The 12071-nt window shown below is 43.8% G+C and overlaps 1 protein-coding gene across 1 annotated transcript in view; it reads left to right on the forward strand.

Moving 5' to 3' along the window:
• The window catches only part of LOC138675535 (A disintegrin and metalloproteinase with thrombospondin motifs 2-like), a 705150-nt gene that overhangs the window by 356352 nt on the left and 336727 nt on the right, over positions 1 to 12071 (forward strand). Inside the window, exon 7 of the mRNA XM_069763862.1 lies at positions 5237 to 5342. Within this exon, the coding sequence (XP_069619963.1) occupies positions 5237 to 5342 (106 nt within the window). The remainder of the gene's footprint in view (positions 1 to 5236; positions 5343 to 12071) is intronic.

The raw sequence follows: 12071 nt of genomic DNA on the forward strand, positions 1-12071 counted from the left end.
TTATTTTTTTTAACATTTTTTTACTCTTCGAGATCATAAAAGATCTCTCTAAAACATTTTTTTCTCTTATTGTTATTTTTTTACCACTATAATTGAGGCATCCATAAGAGGCATTAACCCCTTAGCGACCGCCGATACGCCTTTTAACGGCGGCCGCTAAGGGTACTTAAACCACAGCGCCGTTAATTAACGGCGCTGTGGAAAAAGTCCATAGCGCCCCCCAGAGGCTGATTTTCTCCGGGGTCTCGGCTGCCGAGGGTAGCCGAGACCCCAGAGAACATGATTCGGGGGTTTTTTAACCCACCCCGCATTTGCGATCGCCGGTAATTAACCGTTTACCGGCGATCGCAAAAAAAAAAAAAAAAAAAAAAAAAGCGATCTCTTTTTAATTTCTCTGTCCTCCGATGTGATCGCACATCGGAGGACAGAGAAAAGGGGTCCCAGGTGGCCCCCCAATACTCACCTAGCTCCTCCGATGCTCCTCGTGGCTCCCGGTGGGCGCCGCCATCTTCAAAATGGCGGGCGCATGCGCAGTGCGCCCGCCGGCCGGCACCGGGAGAATCTTTGGGGTCTCGGCTGCCGGGGGTAGCCGAGACCCCAAAGAGCATGATCGGGGTCGGTATTACCGACCCCTGTTTTGCGATCGCCGGTAATTAACTGTTTACCGGCGACCGCAAAAAAAAAAAAAAAAAAAAAAAAAAAGTAAAGTGTAATTCTCTGTCCTCTGATGTGATCGCACATCAGAGGACAGAGAAATAGGGGGATTCGGGGACCCTAGCATACTCACCTAGGTCCCTGGATCCTCTTGCTGCTCCTCCTGGCCGCCGGCAGCAGAACATGGCGGACGCATGCCCAGTGCGCCCGCCATCTGTCTCCATCTGCCGGCCGGCAGAACAGCAGTTGGGGCTAAAATTAGGGGTAGGGTTAGGGTTAGGGCTAGGGGTAGGGCTAGGGGTAGGGCTAGGGTTAGGGCTAGGGTTGGGGCTAAATTTAGGGTTAGGGTTGGGGCTAAATTTAGGGTTAGGGTTGGGGCTAAACTTAGGGTTAGGCTTCGTTCACACTTACGTCGGTACGGGGCCGTCGCAATGCGTCGGCCCGACATACCGACGCACATTGTGAAAGTTGTGCACAATGTGGGCAGCAGCTGTAGTTTTTCAACACATCCGCTGCCCAATCTATGTCCTGGGGAGGAGGGGGCGGAGTTACGGCCACGCATGCGCGGTCAGAAATGGCGGATGCGACGTACAAAAAAAAACGTTTCATTGAACGTTTTTTTGTGCCGACGCTCCGCCAAAACACAACTGATCCAGTGCACGACGGACGCGACGTGTGGCCATCCGTCACGATCCGTCGGCAATACAAGTCTATGGGCAAAAAACGCATCCTGCGGGCACATTTGCAGGATCCGTTTCTTGTCCAAAACGACGGATTGCGACGGAATGCCAAACGACGCAAGTGTGAAAGTAGCCCTAGGGCTAGGGTTAGGGTTGGGGCTAAAGTTAGGGCTAGGGTTGGGGCTAAAGTTAGGGTTAGAGCGGGATTAGGGTTAGGGTTTGGATTAGGGTTGGTATTAGGGTTAGGGTTGGCATTAGGGTTACGCTTGGGATTAGGGTTAGGTTTGGGATTAGGGTTAAGGTTAGGGTTGTGATTAGGGGTGTATTGGGATTAGGGTTAGGTTTGAGGTTAGGGTTGAGATTAGGATTAGGGGTGTGTTGGATTTAGGGTTTTGATTAGGGTTTTGGTTAGGGTTGACATTAGGGTTGTTTTGGGGTAAGGGTTGTGATTATGGTTAGGGTTAGTGATTAGGATTATGGATCAGGTTGGGATTAGGGTTAGGGGTGTGTTGGGGTTAGGGTTGGAGCTAGAATTGGGGGGTTTCCACTGTTTAGGTACATCAGGGGGTCTCCAAACACGACAGCCAATTTTGCGCTCAAAAAGTCAAATGGTGCTCCCTCCCTTCTGAGCTCTGCCGTGCGCCCAAACAGTGGGTTACCCCCACATATGGGGCATCAGCGTACTCGGGATAAATTGGACAACAACTTCTGGGGTCCAATTTCTCTTGTTACCCTTGTGAAAATAAAAACTTGGGGGCTACAAAATCTTTTTTGTGAAAAAAAAAATATTTTTTATTTTCACGACTCTGCATTCTAAACTTCTGTGAAGCACTTGGGCATTCAAAGTTCTCACCACACATCTAGATAAGTTCCTTGGGGGGTCTAGTTTCCAAAATGGGGTCACTTGTGGGGGGTTACTACAGTTTAGGTACATAAGGGGCTTTGCAATCGCAACATAATGCCCACAGACCATTCTATCAAAGTCTGCATTCCAAAACGGCGCTCCTTCCTTCCGAGCTCTGCCGTGCGCCCAAACAGTGGTTTACCCCCACATATGGGGTACCAGAATACTCAGGACAAATTGGACAACAACTTTTGGGGTCCAATTTCTCTTGTTACCCTTGTGAAAATAAAAATTTGGTGGCTAAAAAATCTTTTTTGTGGAAAAAATTTTTTTTTTTTATTTTCACGGCTCTGCATTATAAACTTCTGTGAAGCACTTGGGCATTCAAGGTTCTCACCGCACATCTAGATAAGTTCCATGGGGGGTCTAGTTTCCAAAATGGGGTCACTTGTGGGGGATTTCTACTGTTTAGGCACATCAGGGGCTCTCCAAACGCGACATGGCGTCCAATCTCAATTCCAGCCAATTCTACATTGAAAAAGTAAAACGGCACTCCTTCTCTTCCAAGCTCTGCGGTGCGCCCTAACAGCTGTTTACCCCCACATATTGGGTATCAGCATACTCAGGAGAAATTGCACAACAACTTTTGTGGTCTAATTTCTCCTGTTACCCTTGTGAAAATAAAAATTTGTGGGCAAAAAGATCATTTTTGTAGAAAAAATGCGATCTTTTTTTTTTTTTTCACGGCTCTACGTTATAAACTTCTGTGATGTACATGGGGGTTCAAAGTGCTCGCCACACATCTAGATAAGTTCCATAAGGGGTCTAGTTTCGAAAATGGTGTCACTTGTGGGGGGTTTCCACTGTTTAGGCACATCAGGGGCTCTCCAAACGCGACATGGCGTCCAATCTCAATTCCAGCCAATTCAACATTGAAAAAGTAAAACGGCGCTCCTTCACTTCCAAGCTCTGCGGTGCGCCCAAACAGTGGTTTACCCTCACATATGGGGTATCGACGTATTCAGGAGAAATCGCACAACAACTTTTGTGGTCTAATTTCTCCTGTTACCCTTGTGAAAATAAGAATTTGTGGGCGAAAAGATCATTTTTGTGTAAACAAAAGCGATTTTTTATTTTCACGGCTCTACGTTATAAACTTCTGTGAAGCACTTGGGGGTTCAAAGTGCTCACCACACATCTAGATAAGTTCCTTAAGGGGTCTAGTTTCCAAAATGGTGTCACTTGTGGGGGGTTTCCACTGTTTAGGCACATCAGGGGCTCTCTAAACGTGACATGGCGTCCGATCTCAATTCCAGCCAATTCTGCATTGAAAAAGTCAAACGGCGCTCCTTCACTTCTAAGTTCTGCGGTGCGCCCTAACAGTGGTTTACCCCCACATATGGGGTATTGGCGTATTCAGGAGAAATTGCATAACAAAATTTATGGTTACATTTCTGTTTTTACACTTGTGAAAATAAAAAAAATGGTTCTGAATTAAGATGTTTGCAAAAAAAAGTTAAATGTTCATTTTTTCCTTCCACATTGTTTCAGTTCCTGTGAAGCACGTAAAGGGTTAATAAACTTCTTGAATGTGGTTTTGAGAACCTTGAGGGGTGTAGTTTTTAGAATGGTGTCACACTTCATTATTTTCTATCATATAGACCCCTCAAAATGACTTCAAATGTGATGTGGTCCCTAAAAAAAAATGGTGTTGTAAAAATGAGAAATTGCTGGTCAACTTTTAACCCTTATAACTCCCTGACAAAAAAAAATTTTGTTTCCAAAATTGTGCTGATGTAAAGTAGACATGTGGGAAATGTTATTTATTAACTATTTTTCATGACATATCTCTCTGATTTAAGGGCATAAAAATACAAAGTTTGAAAATTGCAAAATTTTAAAAATTTTCGCCATATTTCCGTTTTTTTCATAAATAATCGCAAGTAATATCGAAGAAATGTTACCACTAACATGAAGTACAATATGTCACGAAAAAACAATCTCAGAATCAGTGGGATCCGTTGAAGCGTTCCAGAGTTATAACCTCATAAAGTGACAGTGGTCAGAATTGCAAAAATTGGCCTGGTCATTAAGTACCAAATTGGCTCTGTCACTAAGGGGTTAATGTTTGTTAGGTTATGTTTACATAACACATCAGGACGTTTTGCAACCCAGATTTTGATGGAATGTCGTGCAGGTGTCATGTTGCAGTTGAAGAGCCCCTAATGTGCCAAAAGAGTGGAAATTCCCCACAAGTGACCCCATTTTAGAAACTAGACCCCCTCAAGGAATTTATCAAGATGTGTTGTGAGCAGCTTGAATCTACAGGTGCTTTACAGAATTTTACAACGTTGAGCTGTGAAAATGAAAAAAAAATTCCAACAAAAATGTTGTTTTAGTCCCAAATTTTATTTATTTTCGCAAGAATAGCCATAGATAATAGACCCCAACATTTGTTTCGCAATTTCTCCTGAGTACACCGATACACCATATGTGGTTGAAAACTAATTTTGAGGCACAGTGCAAAGCTCCGAAGGGAAGAGGCGCCATATTGGAGCGCAGATATTGCTGAAATGGTTTGAGTGTGCCATGTCAGATTGGCAGAGTCTCTGAGGTGCCAGATCAGCAGAACCCTCCATTATTGCCCCCATTTTACAAACTACACCTCTCAATGAATTCATCTAGGGGTGCAGTGATTATATTGATGCCACAGGAGTGTCACAGAATTTTATACCATTGGGCAGTGAAAAAAAAATAATTACATTTTTACCACCAAAATTTTGTTTTAGCCCCAGATTTTACATTTTCACACAGAAAAATGGGTAAAAATGGCACCAGAATTTGTCCCACAATTTCTGCTAAATGTAGAAATACCCATATGTGTCTGTACAGTACTGCTTAGTCATACGACGAGGCTTGGGAGGAACTGAAAGCTATTTCCCTCCGGGAGCGCAGATTTTCCAAGAATAGTTTGCAGACTCCATATACAGAGCTCCTAAGTGCTAGAATAGCTGAATCTGTTTATGGTATTTAAATTTATTTTCTACTTTTCCCTTAGGTTATGCACCAGTTACAGGAATGTGTCATTCAATACGGAGTTGTACGCTAAACCATGAAGATGGATTCTCTTCAGCCTTTGTAGTAGCTCATGAAACTGGTCACGTGTAAGTAAAATATAAAGACATTTAAAGGGGTGTAAGGTGGCAACTGGAAAGGACCTGCGTGGGATATATTTGTCACCGCCTGGATTTTGGGTCTGGGTTTTAGGAATGGTTAGAAGAGCTGGGCGGTATTGGCCATTTCCATATCTCTACTTCCATTGTTTAAGGAAGCTGAGCTGCCTCAGTTGTGACTACGAGTGAAAGGTGAAAGACCAGTTGGAGCTGGTCTCCTGTGTTGAGAGAGATCTGGACATTTAAACTCTTTTGTTTTTCCTTGTCCTGAGTTGTATGTTGGAGAAAGGCTGTTTGCTTTCCTTTTGTGTTGCAGATTTATGGACTATAATAAATCGACCTATTTTGCACAAAGCAACTTTGTGCCTGTGCCTTCCTTAGGCTACTTTCACACTTGCGTCGGTACGGGCCCGTCGCAATGCATCGGGCCGACGTACCGACGGACGTTGTGAAATTTGTGCACGACGTGGGTAGCGGATGCACTTTTTCAACGCATCCGCTGCCCATTCTGCAGTCCGGGGAGGAGGGGGCGGAGTTTCGGCCACGCATGCGAGGTCAAAAATGGCGGACGCGACGCACAAAAAAAGTTACATGGAACTTTTTTGTGCCGATGGTGCGCCAAAACACGACGCATCCGTCGCACGACGGATGCAACTTGTGGCCATACGTCGCAATGCGTCGCTAATGCAAGTCTATGGAGAAAAAACGCATCCTTCAGGCAGCTTTGCAGGATGCGTTTTTTTCTCCAAAACGACGCATTGTGACGTACGTCACACAATGCAAGTGTGAAAGTAGCCTAAATCGCTGCCAAAGAGCATGAACAATCACAGGGGCTAAACATACATTTCTGCAGAACTTCGGTCCTACTGCAGTTTTGTCAATCCTGACAGTGTGCAGTGTTTAAGCATGATGCATACTGTTAGGATCTGGCATTCTGCAGGGAAATAGTGTGACTGCCAAAAACCTTTATTTAGCCTGGAAAAACCCTTTAAGATTTTTGTTTTCAAAATTATTATATCAATTTAATATCTAACATTTGTATCAACATTTAATTTATAACATGTTGGTAATGTTCATGAAGCCTTTCAACAAGTTAAATGTTTATATATTTCATAAACTAATTAATTATTTTTGTGTAAGGAAAAGAAAGACTGAATAGACTCTGGTTGCATAGGCATGTTTTACATATATAAAAACCTGCAAAGATAAGGTTACACCTTGTTCAAAAATAATTTAAGGAAAAAATGAGCAAATTTACACTAAATAACGAATGTTTTATCAGAGGAATCCTGAACGGATCAACTGAAGGTAAAACGAGGTACCTGGAACATATGTTCATTGCACGTATAAATAAGATATGCCTGTGTGTACAGGCTGCGAAGATATGAGGAGCAACTTGGGATGAAACCATCCACTGCTGCTTGTGTGCGTTGTATCCGTTCCAGAAGATTAGAGCAATAAAAAGAAACACACTTATACTAACATTTATGCTTCTCACAGGGACGATTTTAGACAAAGTGCGGCCCTAGGCAAAATTGAAAGCGGGGCTCCAAAGTCTGAAAAATTATGAAAACACAGCATTTATATACAGGCAATTATCAAAAATTACAAGTATACCAGGACTTTTATTGCAATTATCCCCTTCACACCCAGGCGACATTCTGTGTTTTTTTTGTTTGTGTTTTTTCTCCCCTTTTTCCCAGGGGAAGAAGGGGAGAAAAATGCAATTCCACCGTTGTTTTTTATTTTTTTATTTACCATGTTCACTATATGATAAAACTGACCTGGCAACATGATTCCCCAGGTCAGGATGATTACGCAGATACCAAACATAGTTCTTTGTTTATTTAAAGGGAACCTGTCACCCCCCCCACCTCCCCCAGGGCCTATTAAAGTAAAAGAGCCACCTTCAGCAGCACTAAGGCTGCATTCTGTGAAGATGGCTCTTATGTTTAGTATCCCTAAGAATGCTGAAATAATGAGTTTTATAAATTTCCTGCCATACCTTTGAGTCGGAGAGGTATGTTTTTTCCCCCTGACTCAACCGCCTCGCAGCCGTCCATCATCCCCCTCTGGCCTCTGGGCGCCACCTCTTCTCTTTTTCATGATGTCACCGGCGCCTGCGCTCTGCAATCAGTTCTCGGGGATGCGCCGTGCCCGCTGCCCTGCAACTTACATCCGGTGATGTAAGGATATCGCGGCTGCATGTACCGGAGGCCCCAGATTCCCAGCCCCGCAGTGGGGCCAGTATATATAATTGTGCGTGTATATCTGTGTGTGTGTATGTATGTATATATATATATATATATATATATATATATATATACTAGATGGTGGGCCGATTCTAACACATCAGGTATTCTAGAATTGTAGTTTATTTATGAAGATTTCAGAATAATGCAATGAATACACAGGAGTCAGCGAAGCGTGGTTCAAATCCCGTGCCAATTCGCAGCCGGTCTGCGTCTGTCGCTGATTGTTCGTGGCCAGGCGCGACTAATCAGTGAAGCCAGGGTGAGCTCCAGGTTTTTGAGGGGCCTGGGCGAAAGAGTCTCACAGCCCACGTAGCATATAACACAGCCCACGTAGTATATTGCACAGCCACGTAGTATATAGCACAGCCCATGCAGTATATAGCACAGCCCACGCAGTATATAACACAGCCCACGCAGTATATAGCAAAGCACACATAGTATATAGCACAGCCCACGCAGTATATAACACAGCCCATGTAGTATATAGCACAGCCACGTAGTATAGAACACAGCTACGTAGTATATAGCACAGCGACGTATATAGCACAGCCTATGTAGTATATAGCACAGTGATGTAGTATATAACACAGCCCATGCAGTACATAACACAGCCCATGCAGTATCTAACACAGCCCACGCAGTATATAACACAGCCACATAGTATATAGCACAGCCACATAGTATATTGCACAGCTACATAGTATATTACACAGCCTACATAGTATATAGCACAGCGACGCAGTATATAACACAGCCCACGTAGTATATAATACAGCCCACGTAGTATATTGCACAGCCCCGTAGTATATAACACACCCCACGTAGTATATAACACAGCCCACACAGTATATAACACAGCCCACGTAGTATATTGCACAGCCCCGTAGTATATAACACACCCCACGTAGTATATAGCACAGCAACATAGTATATAACACAGCCCACGCAGTATATAACACAGCTCACGCAGTATATAACACAGCCCATGTAGTATATAACACAGCCCATGTAGTATATAGCAGTGAGGGCATCATATCCCTGTTAAAAAAAACAATTAAAATAAAAAATAGTTATATACTAACCTTCCAGTCGCCTCCGGATCGAGCCCAGGCCTTTAGCGATGCTCCTCACGACTCTCTGTTCCCAGTAATGCCTTGTGGCAATAACCCGTGATCATGTAGCGGTCTCGCGAGACCGCTACGTGATCTCGAGTCATTGCCACAATGCATTCTTGGCACCGGAACGTCACGAGGAGCGGTAAAGGCTGCCGTGGACGCCGGAAGGTGAGAATTGCTTCATAGGCAGCATCAATAGTAAAAAGTGAAGCGGTGTTTAAATCCCGCCCCAATATCGCTGATTGGTCGCGGCCGGCCTGGGATTACCGCGACAGACAGACAGACGAAAGTTACAGACAAACAGAGAGAAGCACCCCTTAGACAATTATATACATAGATATATATCTATCTATATAATCGTCTAAGGGTGACTTAGAGCAGAGCAAAGTACTGCAGTGCTCAGGCGCTGGGCCTCTCTGACCTTTCCGGCACCTGCGCACTGCAGTACGTTGCTCTGCCCTCAACAGGGCAAAGTACGCCTGCGCTAGAGCCGCGGTGTGAAGATCAGAAGAGGACGTCATGGAATGAAGATAGGAGGCGCCGCAGCGGACCTGAGACACCCATTTGACCAGACCACAGCGGGACCGCCCCTGGGTGAGTATAATCTAACGTCTTTTTCTCCTCTTTCAGGTAACATCGGCGGCTTATCTACAGCATTACAGAATGCTGTAATTAAGCCCCTGATGATGGTGAGCTTACCTCATGATCGATTTTGGGGGAGACAGGTTCCCTTTAAAATGCCAAGGATGACGAATATCATGACCCTGTCAAGAGATGTTCAATGGTCCCAAATAAGTGGAGTTTGGGGATGATGTCTCGAGGTGGGATGTCAGGTTTACTTTTACTGAGGATCAGATGAATACATTTCATCTCTAGATGTACAATGTAGTCCCCAGTAGAGGTTCTTATAAAAGAGCTGTTGCAGTTGATTACGAAATCAATGGCTGTTTCCTGGAGGCGCCTGATACAAATATTGTTTTAATGTGCTTGATTTTCAAAATGTTCCAATTTGTTGTTGAGTGTTCCTCCAAAGCATCTCCATCTCTTTTTTGTCAGAAATGAGCGCAAAGGTAGTGTTGTTTGTTTTGTCCTCCAGAACGGAGGTGTGAGCTCCAACTCTCTCATTTCTTTGCAGAAGTCTTTGGCTAATTGATCTAAAATGTTGGATACCTCTGAATGTAGGATGTACTGAAATTGACCTAGTAAGGTTGTTTGCTTGACATGGGATTGTGAGGAATCCTGGTTGTGAATGCTGGAATAAAGTCAGGGTCCATCCTGTCTGGAGAGAAGGAACTGGGCAATTCAGCAAGGGAGCGTGGTCCGTAGGACATGTTGGTACCATAGTCTGCCAGTGGTCTATTCTTATAGATGGGTGAATTGGTGAGGCATGGACACATAAAGCAGCAGTAACTTAGAGGGAAGTTCAGAGAGCTCAGCCCAGCAACGATAAGCAGGGTCAAATTGGAACCATGTTATCCGTTGTGCTCAACAACACAGGAGGGATATAGGTTAAGTTATTATAGAGGGAAGTGCAGTGACAAGATTGACAAGACTGGTTCCAGGCGTAAATCAAATGGATATCTATTTATTACAGTTGTTATCCAGTGTCTGGTCTGGTGAGTTTTGCCCAATAATTCAATACAACTGAAGTTGTTTGTTAAGAGTGTAATTATAAAAACACACCACTAGGTGGCAACAAACCTTTGCAGAACTTATACTGATCAAATTGGAACTTACAATGCCACTTTTCAAGTTACCGTATATCAATATCAGGAGATGGAGTTCAAGCAGACTTGTGGAAGAAAGCTAATGTTCATTTCATCCCCCCAATCTTGGAGGGGGCTCCATGCAGGAGAGCCCGCAATAAGTATCCTGCTGGGATACACTGCAAGATGGCAGCTGAAGAAGAGTGCTAACGAACGGGCCACACTGAGGATTCCTATGCCACAGATAGGTCATGTGGGAGAGAATCAGAGGGATCCTGCCAGAAACAATTGTCGGCCATGAATACATTTTCAGTGTTGGGTTGGCACGGTGCAGGTCAGAAGGGGACTGTCACAAGATGGCTGTTGGCAACAAATAGAGGTCACACTAACCTCAACAGATACTCTTGGATAGGTTCAGAGATGCCAGGCAGTTGAATGGCAGTATATCTCCTCCAAGGAAGGCACATAAGTTCCTCCAGCCTAATGGCTCCTATTTTAGTGCTGAGACCACACTTCAGAGAATGTGCGGTACCCGGCATGAAAGCCGCACACTGTGTGCTGGTTGGTAGGCCTCACCTAGTGGCAACAATGGAGTCCGGTAAGAGCAGGAGGAGGATTTCATGGAGGATTGTGACACTTTTAGTGAATTAGCATGGAGCTCACCTGATCGTCTCCATTTGTTCCGACTTCCAGTCATGCCCCCTGACTTCTGCAACATGTTTTGAGCTACTTGTCTAATGCTTCGCAGTAAGTCTTTACCTGCTATTTTTTTTCAGTTGGAAACCATGGAGTATAAAGTAATCCTGAAGATGTGTGGTGCTCCTGGTTTGTGGGTGAACAAGTAGGGTTCCGCCTAAAACAAATATACCCAAGTTACATGCAGATGAAAAGGCTTCTTTAATTGAAAAATCAATCCACTGTAAAGATGTTGATGTTTCGCTCTTAAAACTAGATTGTCATCAGATGTAGATAGAAAATCAGGACTGTAGAAGTATACATGGAGTAGAGTCTTTAGTAGCAGCTTTGTAGTGCAGCATAACCTGCTGCTCATGGTGTGTGGATAGCTGCTTACGATTGGCCACCATCATACAGGGAGAAGAAGTACATGCCCCCAATTAAAAATGATCTACGGTAATAACCCCTACTTGAACTTGACAAAAGTTAACTCATTAGATGCCAAATACTTTGACTGCTGATAGCTCCTCAATGTCCAGGTGCAATGAAAAGCAAAACCAAAAATAAATCACTATTACATTGAGTGTTCAGATCAACATGAAACATTTGGTGAGAAGTTCACTATAAAGCTTTAAGTTAGAAAACTGCACTCTTGCCAGTCAGCAGTTCCCTCCGTCGTCAGTTATTTATTGTGTCCCTGTATTTACTTCACAAGGTTGATTTTTCTATCAGATGAAGCTTTGCTTTCCCCAAATTTCCCAACACAAACTGCATACATTACTAAATCTCTCTTAGACCTGATATAAATGCTGGATTTACTTTGAGAACCTTTGTTAGAATGGTTGTATAATCCTTTATGAAAGTTTAATTAAATCTTCACCCACTCAGCATGATTGACAGCTCCTTGGTCTTCCTCCTGCTGCTGAGATCTCACAATGTTCAGTACAAGCTGCAGATGTCGGTCAGGCT

Source organism: Ranitomeya imitator, chromosome 4 (assembly GCF_032444005.1).
Source record: "Ranitomeya imitator isolate aRanImi1 chromosome 4, aRanImi1.pri, whole genome shotgun sequence".
Taxonomy (NCBI): Eukaryota; Metazoa; Chordata; class Amphibia; order Anura; family Dendrobatidae; genus Ranitomeya; species Ranitomeya imitator.